This window comes from Cetorhinus maximus, chromosome 31 (genome assembly GCF_964194155.1).
Source record: "Cetorhinus maximus chromosome 31, sCetMax3.hap1.1, whole genome shotgun sequence".
NCBI lineage: Eukaryota > Metazoa > Chordata > Chondrichthyes > Lamniformes > Cetorhinidae > Cetorhinus > Cetorhinus maximus.
In genome coordinates this window covers 3,334,208-3,357,349 of record NC_135909.1, presented here as the reverse complement: position 1 = coordinate 3,357,349, position 23,142 = coordinate 3,334,208, and the positions used below count along the sequence as shown (strand labels likewise).

At 46.4% G+C, this 23,142-nt stretch overlaps 1 protein-coding gene across 1 annotated transcript in view; it reads right to left on the bottom strand.

Annotated features, from left to right (window-relative positions):
* Positions 1-761: 761 nt before the first annotated feature.
* Positions 762-23,142, bottom strand: part of LOC144670381 (solute carrier family 22 member 6-A-like) — a 32,410-nt gene continuing 10,029 nt past the window's right edge. Inside the window, exons 4-10 of the mRNA XM_078532862.1 lie at positions 19,620-19,788; positions 15,332-15,455; positions 11,871-11,986; positions 8,929-9,143; positions 8,245-8,353; positions 7,026-7,229; positions 762-855 (exon numbers count right to left, since the gene is read on the bottom strand). Coding sequence (XP_078388988.1) covers positions 762-855; positions 7,026-7,229; positions 8,245-8,353; positions 8,929-9,143; positions 11,871-11,986; positions 15,332-15,455; positions 19,620-19,788 — 1,031 coding nt within the window. The remainder of the gene's footprint in view (positions 856-7,025; positions 7,230-8,244; positions 8,354-8,928; positions 9,144-11,870; positions 11,987-15,331; positions 15,456-19,619; positions 19,789-23,142) is intronic.

Sequence of the window (23,142 nt, the reverse complement as noted above, 5' to 3'; positions counted from 1 at the left end):
ATGGCCCCAGAAATTCTCTGCTTAAAAGTTCTAATTGGCTAAGTAATTAATCAGAAATTGGAGACCTTCAATGCAATTGTTACTTGTTTCATATGAGTTTAATAATATTGTATTGAAACTTACAATGGGCAATCAAAGAATATTTGGTAGAGGTTTACCTCACAGTTGAGAACATTTTACATGTTGATTGTTCCCCTTCCTAGACCCAGGGCACTGGGGCCAACAGTAGCTTCCCTACCAAGGTAACTTAGCATAGACCGGGGATTGATTCCAGTCCAATGTTGTTCAATTCAAAATTGTGTTTTAACAGTTGAGCCACTGGGCAAGTGTGGTAAGCACAAATAATATTTCTTAAAAATCATATAAAAAGTGTGAAATCTAGATTGAGACAGTCTAAACATATCACTTGTGGTTCTACCTGACAGATTTCCCTTCTCACCTCAGGAATCCAGTGTTTAATGTGCATGTTGGAAATATTACAGGTCAAAAATACATCATTGAATGGCCTATTATGAAAAAGTGGACATGGTTTACAGAATCTCCGTTAACATTTATACACGCAGAGGGCTGATGAGAGTGAACTGTGCCTGGAATTTGTGTCAATACCTTAGTAAGCTAGTGTTTAACGTGCGTCTGAGAAATATTACAAGTTAATGGGTGATCAAATGGGCTGTTGTGAAAAGGTGGACGTATGCTACACACAAGATCTGTCATCATGCAGTTGGTCAGAGTGCTGATTCTTGAGAGGGAGCTGTGTCTGGTTAAACAGTCTGTTTCATCAGTGTTATGTGTGTTTCCTGCAGTGGGATCTCACCCCTCTTGGAGTCCTTGTCTTTTTCAGAATCTTTTAATGCTCTGGAAATAAAGAAGTCATAAAATCACAAACGGAAAACGGCCAACATTTCTCTCAAAGAACTACCTGGAAAAACTCAGCAGGTCTGGCAGCATCGGCGGAGAAGAAAAAAGTTGACGTTTCGAGTCCTCATGACCCTTCAACAGAACTGAGTAATATTAGGAGAGGGGTGAAATATAAGCTGGTTTAAGGTTGGGGGGGGGGGGGGGGGTGGGGGAGAGAAGTTGGGGAGGGGGGTGGGGAGGTGTGGTTGTAGGGACAAGCAAGCAGTGATAGGAGCAGATAATCAAAAGATGTCAAGAAATGCCTACCTTGAAGAAATATTGCTCCTCTCTCCGACAGGATTTCCGTATCTCTCTTTTGCCTTGTTCACCTTCATTGCTTTCCATTTCTCTCCTGGTGTTTGACAAGGTGTTTGCTAAAACCTGCTTTCACAGCCCTATTTCCTTTCTCAGTGACTGTCTCCGTCTCCGACTTACCCCACGTGGATTTCAACTGAAATTCCATCCCTCATGTTTCGAACCCATCCAGGATTACAGGTATCTCCCGGACATAAAACGTTTCTCAGACTGCTGTTCCCGTCGCATTCTGAGATCCACACTCAGTGCCATGTGCCGCCATATGAACACACTCGACCTCTCCCTCCAGCAGCACCGCCGCATCCTTTTTCAAAGCTGCGCGTGCCCCCAGTTTCGTTTTATTCTTTGTCTCATCCGATGCCTCAACAAGAAACTTTTTCTCTTTCTCTCAAGTGCTAAGGAACACAAGCTCCAACAACTCATCAACACCAACACCTGCCTATCCCTCCGTCCCCACCCCATCTTCCAATCCCAGCCCCGGCCGTGTATTCACTATACCCCCTGACCTTCCCCTCTCCGACGCTGAATGTTCAGTGCTCAGCAAAGGACTTAATTTCATACCCTTACGCCCTCATCTCAATGAATTTCGGGCTCGGCACGATGCTGAACTCTTCTTCCGCCGTCTTCGTCTCCGTGCTCACTTCTTTGGGCAGGAGTCCTCTCCCCGTTCAACGGATCCTTTTACCCACCTCCAATATTCTCCCTCCACCTGGACCCCTCCTTCTGGATTCTTACCTTCTCTTGATCTTTTCATTGAGAACTGTCGGCGTGACATCAGTCATCTCAATTTCTCTGCTCCTCTCACCCACTCTAACCTGTCTCTCTCTGAACTTACTGCACTCCGTTCTCTCAGGTCCAACCCCAACATTGTCATCAAACCCGCTGACAAGGGTGGTGCTGTTGTTGTCTGGCGCACTGACCCCTACCTCGCGGAGGCTGAGTGTCAACTCGCAGACACTTCCTCCTACCTTCCCCTGGACCATGACCCCACCACTGAACATCAAGCCATTGTTTCCAGGACTGTCACTGACCTCATCTCCTTTGGAGATCTTCCTCCCACAGCTTCCAACCTGATAGTCGCACAACCTCGGACAGCCCGCTTCTACCTCCTACCCAAAATCCACAAACAGGACTGTCCCAGCAGACCGATCGTGTCAGCCTGTTCCTGCCCCACGGAAGTCATTTCTCGTTATCTTGACTCCCTTCTCTCTCCCCTTGTCCAGTCCCTTCCCACCTACATCCGTGATTCCTCTGACACCTTACGTCACATCAACAATTTCCAGTTCCCTGGCCCCAACCACCTCCTCTTCACCATGGACGTCCAATCCCTCTACACCTCCATCCCCCACCGGGATGGTCTGAGGGCTCTCAGCTTCTTCCTCGAACAGAGGCCCGAACAATCCCCATCCACCACTATTCTCCTCCGTCTGGCTGAACTTGTTCTCACACTGAAAAATTTCTCCTTTAACTCCTCCAAATAAAAGGTGTGGCTATGGTTACCCGCACGGGCCCCAGCTATGCCTGTCTCTTTATGGGGTATGTGGAACATTCTTTGTTCCAGTCCTACTCCGGCCCCCTCCCACAACTCTTTCTCCGGTACATCGATGATTACTTCGGTGCTGCTTCATACTCTCGTCGGGACCTGGAAAAATTTATTAATTTTGCTTCCAATCTCCACCCCTCCATCATTTTCACATGGTCCATCTCTGACACTTCCCTTCCCTTCCTTGACCGCTCTGTCTCAATTTCTGGTGATAGACTGTCCACCAATGTCCATTACAAGCCTACCGACTCCCACAGCTACCTCGACTACAGCTCCTCACACCCCGCTTCCTGTAAGGACTCCATCCCATTCTCTCAGTTCCTTCGCCTCCGTCGCATCTGTTCTGATGATGCTGCCTTCAAAAACAGTTCCTCTGACATGTCCTCCTTCTTCCTTAACCGAGGTTTTCCACCCACGGTCGTTGACAGGGCCGTCAACCGTGTCCAGCCATCTCCCACGCCTCCACCCTCACGCCTTCTCCTCCCTCCCAGAAACATGATAGGGTCCCCCTTGTCCTCACTTATCACCCCACCAGTCTCCACATTCAAAGGATCATCCTCCGCCATTTCCGCCAACTCCAGCATGATGCCACCACCAAACACATCTTCCCTTCACCCCTCCCTGACGGCATTCCGTAGGGATCATTCCCTCCGGGACACCCTGGTCCACTCCTCCATCACCCCCTATTCCTCAACCCCCACCTATGGCACCTCCCCATGCAAACGCAAAAGATGCAACACCTGCCCCTTCACTTCCTCTCTCCTCACCGTCCAAGGGCCCAAACACTCCTTTCAAGTGAAGCAGCCTTTCACTTGCATTTCCCCCAACTTAGTCTACTGCATTCGTTGCTCCCAATGCGGTCTCCTCTACATTGGAGAGACCAAATGCAAACTGAGCGACCGCTTTGCAGAACACCTGCGGTCTGTCCGCAAGAAAGACCCAAACCTCCCTGTTGCTTGCCATTATAACACTCCACCCTGCTCTCTTGCTCACATGTCTGTCCTTGGCTTGCTGCATTGTTCCAGTGAAGCCCAACGCAAACTGGAGGAACAGCACCTCATCTACCGACTAGGCACTTTACAGCCTTCTGGACTGAATATTGAATTCAACAACTTTAGATCTTGAACTCCCTCCTCCATCCCCACCCCCTTTACGATTCTTCCCCCTTCCTTTTGTTTTTTCCAATAATTTATATAGATTTTTCTTTTCCCACCTATTTCCATTATTTTTAAATCTATACCTTTTATGCCCTGTTAGCCTTTCTACCCCACCCCCACTAGAGCTGTACCTTGTGTGTCCTGCCATACATTCTTAATTAGCACATTCGTTTAGATAATATCACCACCTTCAACACCTCTTTGTTCTTTTGTCTGTGACATCTTTTGATTATCTGCTCCTATCACTGCTTGCTTGTCCCTACAACCACCCCCCTTCTCCACGCCCCCCCACCCCCCCTAAACAAGCTTATATTTCACCCCTCTCCTAATATTACTCAGTTCTGTTGAAGGGTCATGAGGACTCGAAACGTCAACTTTTTTCTTCTCCGCCGATGCTGCCAGACCTGCTGAGTTTTTCCAGGTAATTCTGTTTTTGTTTTGGATTTCCAGCATCCGCAGTTTTTTGTTTTTATTCCTCTCAAAGCCTCGTTTTCTTCCCTCGCTCATTCTTCATGTGTGTGGTGAGGGAAAGTATCAAGGCCACCGTCAAATCGCCTGAACAAATTCCTTTTCTCACCTGAAACCCAAAACCCCACACACCTCCCAGCAGGAGGCGGCTGCATCGCGAATGCAGTGGGAAACCCTGGGCGTTGCTGAGGCCCTTTTAGCATGTCTCTCACTGCCCTGTTTGAGATTTGTTGTCGGCAGAGACCTGTGGATGCAGCAGTTTCCTTTCACAGACGATGGAGAGACTGGGGCAATCTCTATAGACTTGTTACGAAGCCTAGAAATTCTTTTGAAAATGAATTACAGATTGCTTGAAAAAGAGGAATATTGACTGATGTGCAGAGCAAGCTGGAGAGCAGGATGAGACAAGTGAGTCACATGACTATTCCAGTGCACTCCTGATTGGTCTCCCATTTTCCACTACCTGCAAACATCAGCACCTTCAACGCCTTGCAGCCGTTTTCAAATTTGCAGCAAGGCTCGCCCACCCACCTCCCTGTGTTCTTTGACCTGCATTGGCCCCCAGTGCGTCAATGCCTCAAGTTTGAAATTCTCATCCTCATGTTCAAATGTCTCCATGGCCTCACCCCCTCCCTATGTCCTCCAGCCCCTACAACTCTCCCTATCTCTGGAATCACCCCCAGCCTACAACCCTCCCTATCTCGGTAATCACCCCCAGCCCCTACAACACTCCCTATCCCTGTAACCTCCTCCAGCCCCTACAACCCTCCCTATCTCTGTAACCTCCTCCAGCCCCTACAATCCTCCCTATCTCTGTCACCTCCTCCAGCCCCTACAATCCTCCCTATCTCTGTAACCTCCTCCAGCCCCTACAACCCTCCCTATCTCTGTAACCTCCTCCAGCCTCTACAACCCTCCCTATCTCTGTAACCTCCTCCAGCCCCTACAACACTCCCTATCTCTCTAACCTCCTCCAGCCCCTACAACCCTCCCTATCTCTGTAACCTCCTCCAGCCCCTACACCCCTCCCTCTGTAACCTCCTCCAGCCCCTACAACCCTCCCAATCTCTATAACCACCTCCAGCCCCTACAACCCTCCCTATCTCTGTAACCTCCTCCAGCCCCTACACCCTTCCCTTTCTCTGTAGCCTACTTCAGCCCCTACAACCCTCTCTAACCTCCTCTACAATCCTCCAAGGACTCTGCAGTAATCCAGAGGCCCAGGCTAATGCTCTGGGGACATGGGTTCAAATCCCACCACGGCAGTTGATGGAATTCAAATTCAATTAATAAAATCTAGAATTGAAAGCTAGTCTCAGTAATGGTGACCATGACAACTATCATCGATTGTTGTAACAACCCATCTGCTTCACTAGTGTCCTTTAGGGAAGGAAATCTGCCGTCCTTACCTGGTCTGGCCTACATGTGACTCCAGACCCACAGCAATGTGGTTAACTCTTAACTGCCCTCTGAACAAGAGCAATTAGGGATGGGCAAGAAATGGTGGCTTTGCCAGCAACAGCCACATCCCTTGATATAATAAAATAACCAAGCTTCACCTCCATAAACTTGAGTTCGTATAAAATTCTACTCCATATCCTAACTCTCACCAAGTCACGTTCATCCATCACCGCTGGGCTCGCTGGCCTGCATTCGATCCCCAACTGGCATTGCCTTGAATTTTAAATTGGCATCCATGTTAAAATCACTCCAGAGCCTCACCCCTCCCTATCTCTGAAGCATCCGCCAGTCATACAACCCTCCTGAAATCTTTGTGCTCCTCCAGTCCAGTTCCAGTCCCTTGCCCATCCCCCAACTTGCACAATTCTATCCATGTCTTCAGCTCTAGCTATGGCCCCTCTTGCTCCCCATGACAAGCTATGGCACTACTATGTCCATTCACCCACTACACCCAAATAGAACAATGAACCCAATAATGACAATAGGCTGTGTAAAAAAAATGCTTTGAAAAAATAGTCATTCTTTGATAGTTTGCCACATTCTTTAAAAAAAACTCCTTGTTTACTACAGGAAAATAGAAGTGTCAAAACATCCAGACCCTTTAAAGCATCAATAGCAGAAACTGCAAGCACTTGAAACTGCTTGGTCTTGTGTAAATAAAAATTGTGCAATTGCTGAAGGCCCAAGCTCTAGTACTCCTCCTCTAAACCTCTCCTCCTCTCACCCCTCACGTAAGTCTCCCTATTTCTTTGACCAAGCTTTTAGTCACCTGCTACCATTCTGTGTCGCTCAGAGTGATTATTTTTCTGATGTGCTCAACTGAAGCACCTTGGGAGGTTTTCCACTTAAAGGTGCTATATAAATGCAATTTGTTTTTGCTGGAGACCAGGATTATCTCACAGAAAGAGAGGGAGATAAAGTTAAAACTGTTGAGACAATAGTCTCATTTTAATTGGGTCTTTTCTCGTGAAGTGAGAAATTGGATATGACACTGCCTTCTAAGAATATTCCGTTGTAATATTTTCCTGGAAAAGGCCATGAGAACAGCACTGAATCCCTAGCATGGCTGTACAATGAACAGAAGTCCAAAGACAACTCCCAGCCGGCGCTATGAGTATATCGAGATCCTTGCTGCCATTTTTAATTTATGCCTCAAACCAGTGCGAATTTTTGACATTACAAACCTGTTTTCTATTTCTTCGATAGTTTCTGGCAAGGGAACTTGCCGTGTTTCCGGTAGATTAAAGGCAGCAACTCCAGCTATGATTGCTACTCCACCGTATATAGCCAGCGGTAGAAATGAAACATATTCACCGCTCATCCTTATAATAGGTGCTAACATGGCTCCCACCCGAGCCATCGTACTCACGAGTCCCATCCCTGTCTGCCTGTGTGGGATACACAAAGAACCAGAGAGAGAAAGAAGATAATTATAAAACATTTCACCTTTAAACCTCCTTCCCTCTTCTCATAAAGATGCTGACACTGGCTTCCTTCATTGTATCGCCCTGATATATCCTACACCTCTGACTAACAGAGTCTGGTACATCACATCCCCCTTTACTGTAATTTACTGATTTACCAACAGCACAGTACCCTCACGCTAACACAAATCTACTCTACGAGCTGGATTTTTGCAGAGTCGGGGAGACTTCCCGGCCCCATTCCCGGGTTTTCTGATTTTTAACAAGGGTGCGGTGCGGACTGCTTCAGGTTCCGAACCCCACACCCTACATTTCCAGCCTGGCTGGCTTCATTGAGGGGACATGTATGTCCTAGTCCTCTGCAATTTTCATGGAGTTGGACCAGCATTCCAAAGGGTCGTGGCTCACTGCCCCTCCAAGGAAATGCGACAGAGTCTGCATGAGAGAACCGTTTGAAAGGTAAGTTCAAAAAGCCCCTCCTCATGCCGCCCTCCACCAGTGCCAATGGATTCCCCACCCACCCAACTCCTATGGCCGCCTACGCTCCCCATGCCAAGTGATAACACTTCCATGTCTATTGACCCATGATATACTGTATAGAACCAATGAAACCCATAGTGATAGTAGGATGTGTAAAAAAAGCTTATAAAAACAGCCAATCATTGTTAACTTTTCAATTCCTCAAGAAAAAGACGCCTTTTGACTACAGGCCAATAAACATGTCAATCATCCAGAATCTTTAAAGCATCAATAGCTGAAATTGCAAGTACTTGAAACCTCTTTACCTTGTGTAACTAAACATTGTGCAATTGACAAAATAGGTCAGAGAGCCAGCAGTCAATCAAGTGTTGTTTTCCCTGGGGCTCAGGTGTTTCAACAGGCTAATGGATGTCTGGGTTCTCAGCCAAGCCTCATTATGTGTTCTTGGCTGAGAGCCCAGACATCCGTTAGAACACTAAAACACCAGGTGAGTACTCACCTGACCACGGTCGGGTAGAGTTCGCCTGAATAGAGATAGCAACAGGTGAACGCAGCTGCGAGACATCCTTTCCCAACTGCGGCAAATGAAGTTCGCAAGGCCTGCAACTCTGTAGAAGAGATGGAACGGTCGAAATTCTACTGTCTAATATTTTGAACAAATTGATTCACGGATGAAAGTTGCATGTTCACTTTGAACAATGATTGATTGATTAAATGTCATTAGGAGGTGTGTTAGGCAGCAGGTACAAAAATTCCACTGGTATTTTTAAGCATTGGTTAAAAATAGACGTATTACCAAATATTTCAGGATTGGGATATGGGGCAAAGTAGAGAACAGAAGTAGAGGACTGGGACATGGGGCATAAATGCATGGGTGGTTTTCTGCTTGCCTGACATTATTTTAAACAATGTTTATTTTCTGTAGGTCATGAAAGGCAATATTTATATGCAAGATCTTTCTTTTCTTTCTAACAGCTACAGAGCTTTGGCCGGGGCGGGGGTGGGGGGGGGGGGGGGGGGGGGCGGGGGCGGTGGGGTGGCGGGGTGGGGGGGGTGACCACATAGAAGGATCAGGAGCAAACCCTGAATGAATTTTCTGTTCTCTGCTCCTGGGGTATGGAACTTGAACTTTTTTCCCCCCTGTCTGGGGGCGTAGAGAGGATCTGTAATTATAAACCCTTACCTTTTGGGACAAAGATGTTTGCCAGAATAAAGCTCCCTGCCAGGATAAGGGAAGTGCCTTGCGTGAACCGTCTTCCTATCAGATTCATGGAAATAAAACCAAGGGTTTTTGCCGGAATGTCGACAGCTCCAAAAATGAACTGGATGAGGTAAATGTCAACTCCGAACCCTTGCAGGTCAATCGCCAACCCATAATATGCAAAGCCTGTTGCAAACCTGTAGCAGCAAAAAGAAGAATCAGAATCTGATCGCATCAAAGTTATTTCTGTGGATGCATTTTCTCCTGTATCTTCTCAGTTGCAGTCTGCTGTTCAATCACTGGTTTGGCTGCAGAGCAACTGGCCCCAAAGATCTTCTCTCTCAAAGGGGGAGATTCATAACAGACCCCCTTTATATTACAAATGGTTTCAAAGGTGGGCTTACTACAGATAGACACATACCTTAACGTATTAATTGAAAAGATATTGGAGGGAGCTATTCTGAAACTTACCTCCCACTGTTATAACACCAGTCGGTAAAGGCTGAGTTACTTAAAATCCCAGAGGGAAACTTTAAACAACTGTCATAACCTATATTTTCAATTGGCGTGTTTTGAGTTGCAGCTCTAAATTCAGGAATAAGACCACCAGTTCCTGAGAGGTTTTTATATCAAACTAAATGAGATCTTTATTAATTGACAACAAATTAAACATATACGCATGGCTACAAATTACTACCATCATAACTTTTAACAAATTCTCAAATTAATCTCCACTAAGGCAACAATAATCAATAGACTTAACCCGACACCAGGCAAAGCATTTTCACCTTAGGAATTCAAAATGAGGTTCCTTTCAATTTGGTTCCTTTGCAGACAGTTGTAGGCTTACAGCTGCTTAGATGTTACATGCCCCTGCCCGATACACACAAAACTCCTTTCTGTACATACCTAGCCTTCCCTTTGAATGTAAATTCTCATTGTATCGCCAGGCCCTTTGAACTGCACCTTTTCTAACAATAAAACCCCTTTCATTTTACCACTTTTATTAGTAATATAAACATTGCTTGGTGTCTCCTAGCTAGGTGCAAGATTTCACTCCCACTCTTGAATGCTCTATTCAACAAAATGCAAATGTACCTCTACACCTGTTTACATCTCAAAACTACTATACATGAAAGCACCCAGACTAGCTGGCTTTAATCCAATTAAGACACACCCACTGACTAAACCTCTATTTAAAAAAAAAAATTCCAATAACATTATATACATTAATAGCTTCATGACACCCACACTCCATTTTCTGTCAGCAAGGTCAACAGTGTCCACTTCCAGTGATATCCCAAGAAGTTGGCATTGAGCCTTGTGGCTTCCACTCCTCTCGGGTAGGAGCATGCCAGGGTGCCAGGCAAGGAGGACGCAAAATGTAAGTTTGAACCATCATTTTCATGGATTCAGTTTCTTGGGCCTTCCAGTTGCTTCGCTCCCAACAGTAGCCAGAAGGACCTGAGGCCCAGGAAATGGGTCCTCAGCTGCAGGTTGTTCTCTGAGGCCAGTAGCTGCATCTTTGATTCCCAGTAACAAAGTCCGGACAATTCATACCTCTGTGTTCCGGTTGCAACTTTTAAAAAATCCCTTCTAGCTGCTGTGGTGGGATTTGAACCCGGGTCCCCAGAGCATTAGCCTGGGCCTCTGGATTACCAGTCCAGTGACATTACCACTAAGACCATCATCTTTCCCATACGCACCACCCACCCCAGCCCCCACCGCTTTTATCCATCGCCTTATGATTTGCTCTACCGGCCTTTCATCCTGGGCGAGTGGACTGCAATATCAGGATGAGCCAATCTACTTGTAACACTCTAGGGGCTGAATTTTCTGGCTGATGTGCGGGTGTCGGAGCCCACACGTCAGTGCTTAAAATGTCGCGCGCGCGTCCCGACGTCAGCCCGCGGCATCGCGATGTTTAGGTCGGCAGGCACGCTATGCGGCGAGATGCACACCCGCCATTAATTAAAGGCCTTGTTAAGACCATTAAGTTGGCAATTGACGCCGATTTTGAGGAGCCCGTGCGAACTTCGGCTCGGCGCACGGGCCCAACGGGCCGGGCAGGCGGGCAAGTGATTTTTTAACAAACCTCATCCACTGGCGGGATGAGGTTTAATTTCAGCTTTAAAAAAGTTTAATAAAGTTCTTGTGCACTTTATTAACATGTCCCATCTCGTGTGGCGTTTTCACATGAGAGGGACATGTTAATGATTTTTTTATTTTTATATTTTTAAACTTTCACAATCTTTCAGCGATCTCCCTGAGGCACCACTTAGCCTCAGGGAGATGTGCACATGCGCGAAAGAGCGCACTCTCGCAGTTGGGGATTCTCCCCCCTCCCCGCCCGCACAGGAAGCACATAGCGCTTCCCGTCGGGTGTCACGCTGGGCGGGCCTTAATTGGCCCGCCCACGTAAAATGGCGGCGGGGCCCATTTCGGTGGTGGCGATCCACCGGCCACCGAGTCAGTCGGGCCCGCCCGCCCCTCAAGGGCAAAATTCGCCCTAGGTCTTTGCCTGGCTGTCCCTTGCCATGTTTTTATAATGATATAAAGGCACCAATCACTCGTAAGGGATTGTGCAAGTACATCATGGGTTCATTTATTAATTCTAGGCACATGTGAGCAGGTATACATGGATAGAAAGCTGCAAGACATCAGAGCAGCAGAACTGTGTATGTTCTCTGCTGAAAGCAAAAGTGAAACAAAAACTGAATCGCATGACACACTTCCCTTCTAGTGATGTCATGCTGCAATCCCTTAAAGGCATGTTACAAAACCCCTCTTCCTTTTCTTTCTGCTCCGGTATTCCTACTGACATCGTTGGCTCATGCCTTTCACTTGACAACCTAGTTAGGAGAGTTCATTACTCAAACTTCCCAAACTCAGCTTAAAAAAATACTCATTCCCCAATAACTTACCAAACAAGCATAGTACAACAGGCTATCTTGCGCACAACAGGAGTCCGGAACAGATCTAGCACGCTGCGTTTATTCTTGGTGACCAACTGCTCATTTTCCATTTTTGACTTGAGAATCTGTGGAACACACACAACACAACGATATGACACAATATCATTGCAAAGCATGTCCCTTTTATTACAGCCTTCAACCATGTGATCGATCCATGACTTAGTCCTCTTTCAAATTCCATCTATCAGATGCCATTAGAACCACTGAGGCATTCTATAAAAACATGGACGTCAAGCCACAGTCCATTGTACAGGGTACCACCAAGGTGGAAGAGTTCTGGTAATCATGATGGAGTGGTTCTAAACCTCTTCAGCTTGCAGTGGCCTGGAAGGACCAAGGTTAGAGGGAGAGGAGAACAAGTTCAAAGGGTTTAAATGGCCAACCCCTCTTCCTATAAGTTGAACATGAAGAGTGGTAAAACATAAACTGAGTCGGAGATTGTACGGTGCATGATGTGGAAAGATATTTCTTCTTGTCTCTCCTCCAATTTTTTGGAAAGCCTTAAATTGCTGTCCACTGGTTATCAACCAGAAAATTGGGAATATTTTGCAAGTCATCGTGTTTCTAAGTTAAAAAACGCAAGAGAGAAAAGTTCAAGAATGCCATGAGAATAATATAGAGAATAAGGAAGAAGGTTAAGAGGGAAACTGCTTCTCAGATTAACACTGCCAAGAGTGTGGATGTTGGAGAACTTTCCTAATGCAGGAACAATAACCCAGTCTTGGAAATGGTTGGGTTTCACAGGGGGGCTAATAGACGTCGATGGAAAAGAAATGCTTGGCATGAAAGAGAAATCGAAGCTTCTTTGATGAAGCAGGGGACGTGGGTCACAATATTCGACTCCGTGATGGGCAAGGGCTGTGTTGCCAGAGCCTGTGGTGGTGACCGTGTCGATGGACGTTTGTTTGTCTGGTTCCTTCCAAGCTGGAGATGTTTGCAATCTCTTGCACACTATCGTCTACTTTTGTGTAATCTCTATTCAAAGAGAGCTCACTACATTTCTTTCTGTCTTGGAGAACCAGCAGCATTGCTCGTATTGCAGGCTTCCCCAAGGCGTAGCGTGCCATTGACTGCTAGCATGTAGCTTTGCCAGTGCTACATATCAGCTCTGTCATATACTGGAACTGAAAGGGCTCCCATTCCCTTTGGGTCCGGCTGACTTGCAAATGAAAGCAAACAATCTTGCCAGTCAGGGTCCGGTGTCCTGGTAGCAGACACGATGCCTTCATCCTGCCGCAGTCCTGTGTGCCAGCTACATCTGAGCCATCATGGCCAACCAACGGACCACCCAACCGGGTGATAAGGCTATCTGCTGATGACATGGCTCATAACTCCGGTATGCAACCCATGCACACGTGCACAGCGTGCGCAGCATGAAAGCCATGCTGTCAATCAAATTGGGATAGGGCAGACCATTGGCTTCCGCTACCTGGACCTCTCTGGTGGAGAGCCCTGCAGGGCTCGGCAGAGCGGGCCTCGAGATTCATTGTGGTACGCGCAGCATCCTGCACAACCTCGGCGTTGTGAAGAGACAGCCCTTGCCACCGGCGACATGGACAGCAGCTGAGGATCACAAGCAGGAGCTCGAGGAGAAGGAACAGGAATACCGGGAGGATAATGGGGAAAAAGGAGAGGGGAGAACAGCCCCCTTTGTGCCCGGGCTGTCCATGATGAACTCATCCCAGCACAATCCCAGTCACTGAAACCCCAATTCTCCCGTCACCAACCATCACACACATTACCTCCTCCCCATCACTGATCTCCAGCGAATGATACAAATATAAAAGTCACCACAGAATAAACATTCCAGATTAGATTAATAAGGTAAATCATGCTATGTTGCTTAAACTAATCACTCTAATGCATTCTCTCAATGTCCATCTTATTCGGCCCTCTGCCCTAATTGTGCCTTCTACCTTGGTGTCTAATTTTTGCTTTTTCACGTGAAAGCCTTAGGGCATTTTATTATGTTCCTCTCCACAAATGCTCTATCTAAAGGTAGGTCCTTGGCTCATTGTCCGCTGGTGCTTAGTCCTGAGCCATTTCCTTGGCGGCTTTTGTCAATGGTGGTTTACCATTGCCTCCCACTCACAGAGGCAGAGTTTTTTAAAAAATTCTTTTCACAGGATGTGAAATAAATGGGCATTTATTGCCCATCCCTAATTGCCCTTGAGGCGGCAGTAGCCCTGACCACTGCAGTCCATCTGATCATTCCTTTTCTTAGTCTTCATAGCAGGTATAACTGAGTGACTTGCTCGGCCATTTCAGTGGTCAGTTAAGAGCCAACCACATTGCTGTGGGTCTGGAGTCACATGTAGGCCAGATCAGATAAGGACGGCAGATTTCCTTCCCCAAAGGGATATTCATGAACCAGATGGGTTTTTACGACAATCGATAATAGTTGTCATGATCGCCATCACTGGGACCAGCTTTTCAATTCCAGATTTATTAATTGAATTTAAATTCCACCAGCTGCTGTGGTGGGATTTGGACCCGTGTCCCCAGTGCATTAGTGCATTACAACTGCTCCACCACCACCTCCTCCCCTATGCGGAAGCATGGGTTGGGAGGCAGGTACCAAGCTGGAACAGGAATCAAACCCATGCCACTGGCATTCACCTGAACCACATGCCAGCCATCTGGCCAACTGAGCTAATCAGCCCTCTTTGTTATGAAAAAGGTCCTACATAAATATAAGATGGTGTTGTCTTCCATATGCTTTTGTCTGTCCTAGCACTCACATGCTGCGCTACCCCAGTGGCCGACTACAGCTGTTAGTAGGCTTTTGACCTCTTGTAAATTCCTGGCTCCTGGTCAAACCCAATTTTTTTTTTATTATTCATTCAAGGGATGTTGGCATCGCTGGCTCTCCAGCATTTATTGCCCATCCCAAATTGCCCTCGTTTAGAGGGCAACTAAGAGTCAACCACATTGCTGTGGGGTCTGGAGTCACATGTAGGCCAGACCAGGTAAGGACGGCAGATTTCCTTCCCTAAAGGGGACATTAGTGAACCAGGTGGGGTTTTTATGACAATCGGCAATGGTTTTGGAGGCTTCACCAGACTGTTAGTTCCAGATTTTTATTGAATTCAAATGTCACTATCTGCCATGGTGAGATTCAAACCTGTGGGTCCCCAGACCATTACACTGGGTCTCTGGAATACTGATCCAGTGACAATATCACTACGCCACCGCCTCCCCAAATAAAATGACTCTCTCTTCCCCTGCCCTATCCATTTATTACTCTGGCACTCCGAAGTGTGACATCTTCAGAGGGGAGCCCAGGAATGTCCACAGAAAGAATTGCGCCAACCAGCTGCCTTCACTTTGTAAAAAGGGTAGCAACACCAGTTCCGTGGCAGACCAAGAGGTTCAGCGTGGAACTTTGATTTTTAACAATCAGCACTTACTGCGGCGGTGAGTTTTTCCCCCTCTGCCTCCTTGCCGTTCAATTTCGCCACCCTCCTGAGCTGTTTCAGAGCTTCATCAGCCTTGTCGTTTAGAATGAGCCAACGGGCGGACTCCGGGAACCACCTGTGAGAATGAGCACAGATACTCAGGATTACCATCCGAGCTGTCCAAATTTCCTCAGAAGATTTCAGATAATTCAGCAGAGCACCAGAGCCCTGGAACTACATTCATTGATAAACTTCACCGCACTAATGAGATCGGAGAGATTCTCAGCACCATTTCGCGTTACAGTACTTCCCCTGTTTTCCCAATTCTCCTGCTGTTCCTGGAATCTCCCCATTGTGGAGTGTGTGGTCGTCACGGGTCCGACAGAGGTGACTGACCTTCACGTGTGAGCAGCGACAGGAATGTTGGTCACAGGGTCATCGCAGCTGGACCCGATTCTAACCTCACTTTACTCCTACAATCCCAAGTGTTCTGGCATGGATCAGGGAAGGTGACCAGCGCCAGGGAGGGATTGAAGTTCAGAATTTCGTTCTGTGCGGTTTTACTGCTGTACACAGCGCTGCCAGCTGGGCCATCAAGAGAATTCAACATCCCCTGAAATGACGCCAAACTCATTAAGGTAACTTTCCCCTTTAGAGTTTACCTTTATTGCTTCAACTTAATTGCAACTAGAAGTTAAGGTAACATTTGTACCCTGCAACGTTGAAGAACTGAGCAACCTTACTGTACCCAAGGTCAAACAAAGTCTGAGCTGGTTTCGCCTAACTTCAACCCTGGCAAAATAGCCAAAGTATCTCAGTAGCAGAGGGCTGAGCATTGATGGTCCAGTGACCTTTTCTTTGGCTCTTTTTTAAAAAGGTGCTTTCGAGTCCAGTCTGCTGGGACCATGCAGATACCACTCTGCTAGATCGCGGTTGGCCAGTATTGAAGGGTGGTAGTTTGTCACATCAGGTCGACATACTGGAGTTTTCGTTCAGTTAGGTACGAGATGGTCAGTACAATCTCAGAGTTGCCCATCCTGGAGGTTTTGTCTGGTTATTCGTTTCACTCAATGGACTCATTAAGGTCCACGACTCTACATAACCCAACACCAAGTTGTAAGAAACGGGCTCTGTGGATTAAATGACGTTTTCTCATTTCATGTTTTCGTTGAAAATATGCGCTCTTTTCTACATCTCTCCTCATGTTGGGCTACATTTCCATAAGCCCTCCAAATCATAGCCCGAGTGACCATCCTGCAGTTGTGATCTCAGCCAGTGGGTCTTGAGATCAGTCGAAGAAGCCTAGCCATTTTGGCCAGCCATTGTCCAGTGGGGGCTCAGTGGGTCAAACGTGGGAATCTGGCTGATTTCTCCCTTTCTCAATCCCAGGAACACGAAGACTAATTCTCGTCGCACTCCTGCAGGTGACCCAGGTGGGACCAGATAAATCAGCACAGAATGCGGATTAAAGTTTGGACCTGCTTGGTTCAGATCCTATACCATCACCCCCAATGAGGTGTCAGCCCTGCCTTTTCTTAAATACACTGGACTGTATTGAATTCAGAGAGGCTGTTAAATAATGAAGCACATAACCAGTCTTAAAAGCAAAGGTAAGAATTTCAACTTAAAACCAAATGAGTTACATTTTTAGTTTACCTAACATTTTGTGGTTGAGATTTTATGTGCATGGCTCAAGAGGATGCTCAAGAGGCCAGAATTGGAGGAACACAGGATTCTCGGAGGGATGTGGGGCTGGAGGAGTTCCAGAGATAGGGAGGGAGCAAGGCAATGAGGGGTTTGGAAACAAGGATCATTTTAGAATTGAGCTGTTACACATGAACATATGAATTAGGAGCTGGAGTAGGCCGTTCGGCCCCTTGAGCCTGTTCCGCCATTCAATAAGATCGTGGCTGACCTGATTGTAACCTCAATTGCACATTCCCGCCTACCCCCGATAACCTTTCACCCCCTTGATTACCAAGAATCTATCTAGCTCTGCCTTCAAAATATTCAAAGACTCTGCTTCCACCGCCTTTTGAGGAAGAGAGTTCCAAAGACTCATGGCTCTCTGAAAGAAAAAATTTCGCCTCTTCTCTGCCCTAAATGGCCGACCTCTTATTTTTAAACAGTGACCCCCCCTAGTCCTAGATTCTGTGCTAAGCAGCATGACCTGAGCTGGACCAGTTGAGCCTTTAATTAAACCTACCTCCTAGGAGTGGATAACCAACCCCAATCTGAGGTCACATGAATAAAAGTGCTCCAACACACCATATGCGCATGTTCACTCGAATGTTTACAACCCCCATAATCTCAATCTGATGTGGCAAGCAGTAAGCGTCATTCAAGACAGACACTCCATCTGAATTTTAAATCCCATTCCCCAAAGCTTGTATGTTGTGGATTTAATCCCTAGTGGGCTCAAATTAATTTAATAGCCAGACCTTATTTAAAGTCGCCGTCACAGTTCTCAAACATAACAGAGGGCTACGTCTGTATTGCATTGAGGGGTGTGGATTATATCAGTGTACTGCAATGAAGTGTGTTCGGTATATCAGAGTATTACAGTTCCAGACACAGACCATATCTGGTGGATTGGGAGCAGTTCTGGGCACCACACCGTCAGAAGGATGTATTGGCCTTGGGGGCAGTGCAGCATGGATTGGTTAACCGGGAACCAATACTCAAGGATGATGGGTGAACCAGATATTTTGTGCAAGTTGGTGACATGGGCAGCAGCGCTTCAGAGGGTAGAACATGGGAGGCATGTCAGCAGCGTGTTAGAATATAGTCATCTGTATAGATAATGATTGACTTTACGTGGGATCTTTCCTGGAGAGGGAATATTATCTCTTTGTATTTCAATACTCATTGAAAGTATTCATCGGAATCTTACCATTTTGTGCTGAGATTTATTTTCTAGCCCATTTTGATTTCTGTGGGTTTTGCCTCTTCCCAGACCGTTCTTTTCATATTCTCTGTTGCTTAAAAAATATGGAAACCGAGGTGATGAAGCTACAGATCAGCCACGATCTCGTTGACTGGTGGAACAGGCTCGAAGGCTGAATGGCTTCCCGACGTTTCAATGTTTTTTTGGTTCATCTTTGACCCTCCCCTTTCTCCTTGCGCTATTTACAGGGGCCGTTTGTCCCTCCTTATCTCACTTTTAATTTCTTTGTTAATCCAGTTTTGGTCACATTTGTTTAGTCTGAGCTGGTTATTACTGGGAAAGTATTTATTCTGCATGTTCACCGTTATACTTTTTAAAAAGGATCCACATTTCTTCCACTGGAGTGTTTTGGAACAACCTCTCCAATTTATTTGCTAAATTTTCTTTCATTTTCATGAAGTTTAAGAGTCATGGGCCGGTCTCCTGGTCTTTAACACTTCCATTTCTTGTACGTTTTCTGGGTCATTTACAGATACAAACTGAGCATTGTGCCTCATTAATTCCTTGGCACACTGGGTCAACTCTGACTCCAAACCACTTGAAATTTCCAATTTTATGCTTGGCTGATCGAAGTCTCTCATTAAAATATTTCTTCTGCTATTCACGTAACCTTCTCATCTCTTCACAGAGCAAATTGTCCTCTTTCTTATGCAGACCCGGTCATCTACAGGATTCGTCCAACGTTAACTGAGCTTTGTTTTTTGACAGTACAGCTGTCTGACAGGATAAACTTTCCCCCTCCCATGGGTTGAATAGTTTTACCCTCCGGTGTCCCAGTTCTGTTTAGGGCTCTTTGTCCCAGTTTCACAACAAGTCACTCCTCCTCCATTCCTTTCTCTTCTAGATGTATTCTCAGATATCTGTGAAGCTTGCATTATTTCACTCGCACCAAGTTGCCAGTCATTCATTTACCATTTCAATATTTCTAATGAACTCTCCTCCTTTTCTAAATATTGGCGATGGACTAGAGAACATTACTTTGCATCTTTTGAGTTTTGAGAAAATCCCCACATGTGGGTTTTAAGACTTTCATGTTATTGTCCCTTGTATCGTTTACCTAATTGTCAGTTCCAGTATATCTTCCTGGGATGGTGGGACTGTCCTGTGAGGAGAGATTAAAGAGACTAGGCCTTTATCCTCTGGAGTTTAGAAGAATGAGAGGTGATCTCATTCAAACATATAAAGTTCTTACAGGACTCAACAGGGTAGATGCAGGAAGGATACTTCCCCTGGCTGGTGGGTTGAATGGCCTCCTTCCGTTCCTATTTCTAATGTTCTAACCTTTCCCTAATATGTACTGACAGATTATTTCTGATACAATTTTCAAAAGAGACCAAATGTGTTTGACTTTACCAGGAATAAAATAAGAAGAAGAAAAATGGAACAGAGATGGCAAACTGAAGCCAACGCCAATGTTGGATTCCGTGCGCTATGCCAGCCAGGAGAATTTGACCGGACGTGTAAATATAGCTGCTAACCATTTCGGCATAAGTTCGAAATCTTGTAGGGATCCATTCAACTCCTGTAGGAAAACATGGAGAGATTCACAGGATTGAATTAATTAAAGCAGCTACAAAACAGTTTCTGCTGTTAGTGAATTGACAAAGAAGTGAATCACATTAGAGACAATGTACTTTTAAAGGAGACTCTATGGGGTGTTACACTGTGTTTGAAGAAATTCATTGTGGCTTGCCATACTCATGTGACCTCTGATGCCATCTTTTGTAAATCAAGGGTTCACTGGTGGCCATTTTACACGCCACATGGTGTGAGAAGTGAGAGGCACGATTGAGTGGATTTTGACATCTGTAACAAAGCCAGCCACTGTGAAAAACAGCAGAGAATCATTCAGACTTGAGTCCGCAACTTTGTACAGGATACGGACTGCTGGGTGAGTCAGCATGGCTTTGAATATTTCAGTACCTGCTCCTATGAGAATGAAGTGAGATTTAAGAGTGAATAGGAAATTCCTCTAGTCTCAATGGTAGAACAATGGGCAGGATTTTCCCCTCGTCGGTCAGACGCGGCCAGTGAGCCTGGGTGTGGCCGTGAAACTGACTGCCCGTGATTGGGCCCCGACCGAGATTTCACACTGGCTGGCCAATTAACGGAAGTCAGTGCCTGTGCGGGGGTGTGCTCACAGAAAGCTCCCTGAAAGCACAGAGCTGCCTCAGGTAGCTGAAGATTTTTAACATTAAAAATAAAGGATGGAAAAATAAGGAAAACATGTCCCCTCATGTGACCCTTAAAATGAGTCTTAAAAGTTTTTGTTTTTTAAAATCACTGGGTCGAAACCTCATCCACGGGCTTGGCGTATTCGCCCACCTGCCAACCGAACGGTTGGACAGGCAGCGAAAAACCCTTGTTTAATTAATAGATGAAGGGCCTTAACAGACCTCTTAATTGTTGGCGGGTGCGCTGCTGCCTCTCGGGCGAGCCCGCCGAGCGGAATATCGCGAGAGTGCGCGACGATGTTGGGACGTTCACCCGACGTCATCGCCCACTATTTTACTCACGTTCGGGTCGGGCGCGCGCCCACCCAACGAGGGAAAAACTCTACCCCATGAGATTGCCAGAGAGTTGGACGTGAAACTGGAACAAGCAGGAGTAGTAGCTCTGTTATCGTGCAGTGCTGGGGAAAGAGTGCCGCAAGCTGTGTTGCACCCTAGACCTCAGTGAGAAGCAGAAAAGCCAGACTTGTGAAATTCTGGAGGCCTTAAGATACACTTTGAACTCTTTACTAATGTATTTTATGAATGCTACGTGTTAAACATCAGAGCTCAGGAAAAGAGGGGAAGTATTGAACAGTATGTGACTGCACTGAGACGTCTAGCTGAGACTTGTGAGTTTGGACAACTGAAGGATGATCTGATCAGAGATAGGATTATCTTAGGAGCAAGAGATCGTGCCGGGAGAGCACATCCGCTGAGAACAGAGTAACCTACTCTCAAGAAAGTTCTTGGCATTTTGCAGAAGCTCTGGAGTGATTAATAATCAGCTGAAGAGTAGTGATGGGAGAACTGAGGAGGATGTGCACCATGCTGAGGGGCAGATCAAGCCTTCCAAGCACCAGGGGCCATGGAGAAAAGGAAGAGCTATCCACAGGGAGGTCAGCAGAAAGATCAAGGCCAGAATGTAGGATGTAAATATTGAGGAGGACACCGCATGAAAGAAAAGGAAGCACGTCCAACATGGGGAAAGCAGTGGCTCTGAGTGCAAGAGGCCGAACCACTTTGGGTGTAAGTGTTTTGCTTGGGAAGGGCTTCGTCCCGATCTTGGCAAGGTGCGAGCTGTGACAGAGATGCAGCAGCCAACAGAGGCGAAGGCTGTGCGACAATTTGCTGGATGTGTGAACTACCTAGCCAAATTCCTGCCCAATGTGCCATCAGACTGTGAACTCCACGCAAGCTCACAGCAAAGGATGTTCAGCGGTATGGGGGAACAGAACAAGAAGCAGCTTTCACTCACGTCAAACAACTAGTAACGACAATGCCAGTGTGAATAAGGGCGCTGTTAAGTTAAGTTTGCTCCCGAAGGTGCTAGTTTGTGCTTGGGGCAAGATTCATGAGCGCTGGCCGCCCATTTGGTTTGATGAGGGAGTTGTCGTGATTTGGGATAATTGGCTCTTTGACCCAAGAGCAGTTTTTGTTTTGCAGTTTAACATGCTTCTGACCCGAACTCAATTTCAGGCCAATGAGGGTTAATTCACAAGCCTGACTCTCCTCTCAACTGACACACACCCACGTGCGCACGCACGCACACCCTCTCTCTCGGGATTTGGGGAGGCAGGTCATCTTACAATGTACCCATTGGAGTTTAGAAGAATGAGTGGCGATCTTATTGAAACATATAAGAACCTGAGGGGACTTGACAGGGTGGATGCTGAGAGGATGTTTCCCCTTGTGGGAGAGGCTAGAACTAGGGGGCACAGTTTAAAATAAGGAGATGAAGAGAAATTGTTCCTCTCAAAGGATCATTAGCCTGTGGAACTCTCTTCCCCAGAGAGCAGTGGAGGCTGGGTCACTGAATATTTTAAAGGCCGAATTAGATAGATTCTTGACTAACAAGGGAGTCAAAGGTTATTGGGGCTAGGTGGGAATGTGGGGTTAAAGCCGCAATTAGATCAGCCATGATCTCATCAAATGGCAGAGCAGGCTCGAAGGGCTGAATGGCCTACTCCTGCTCCTAATTCGTAAGTTCTTATGGATACTGGCTTATCTTTGCCCTCCATAGCCTACACACCTGCAGAAGTTTCCTCCAACTGTCTGTATCCTAAGCCTCAGATAATGACAGCACGCCTGTCTCTGAGTTCGAGAAGATTATGGGTTCAAGATCCATTCTAGGAATTTCAAAGGTCAAGGGGCAGTTTGATCAAAGTTTTCAAGATATTAAGAGAAACGGGGGAGAGAGAGAAAGAGAAGCTATTCCCACTGGTTGGGGAGTCTCGGACTAGGGGGCAAAGTCTAAAAATGAGAGCCAGACCCTTCAGGAGTGAGATTAGGAGACACTTCCACACACAAAGGGTGGGAGAAGTTTGGAACTCTTTCTTCCACAAACGGCAATTGATTCTGGGTCGATTGTTAATTTTAAATCTGAGATTATAGATTTTTGTTATCCACAGGTATTAAGGGATTTGGGGCAAAGGTGGGTATTTGGGGTAAGGTTGCTGATCAATCAGGATTTCACTGATTGGCGGAACAGGCCTGAGGGGCTGAATGGCCTCCTCCTGTTCCTGTGCTCATATGTTCGGCCGATGAGAGTTAATTCACAAAGAGGCAGCCTCCTCCTGTCTGCTTTTGACATAGCGAAATGCTGGGCCACTGTGACAAAACAAAATGGTTCGATAACCATTAAATACTGACGTAGGGCTGTAGGT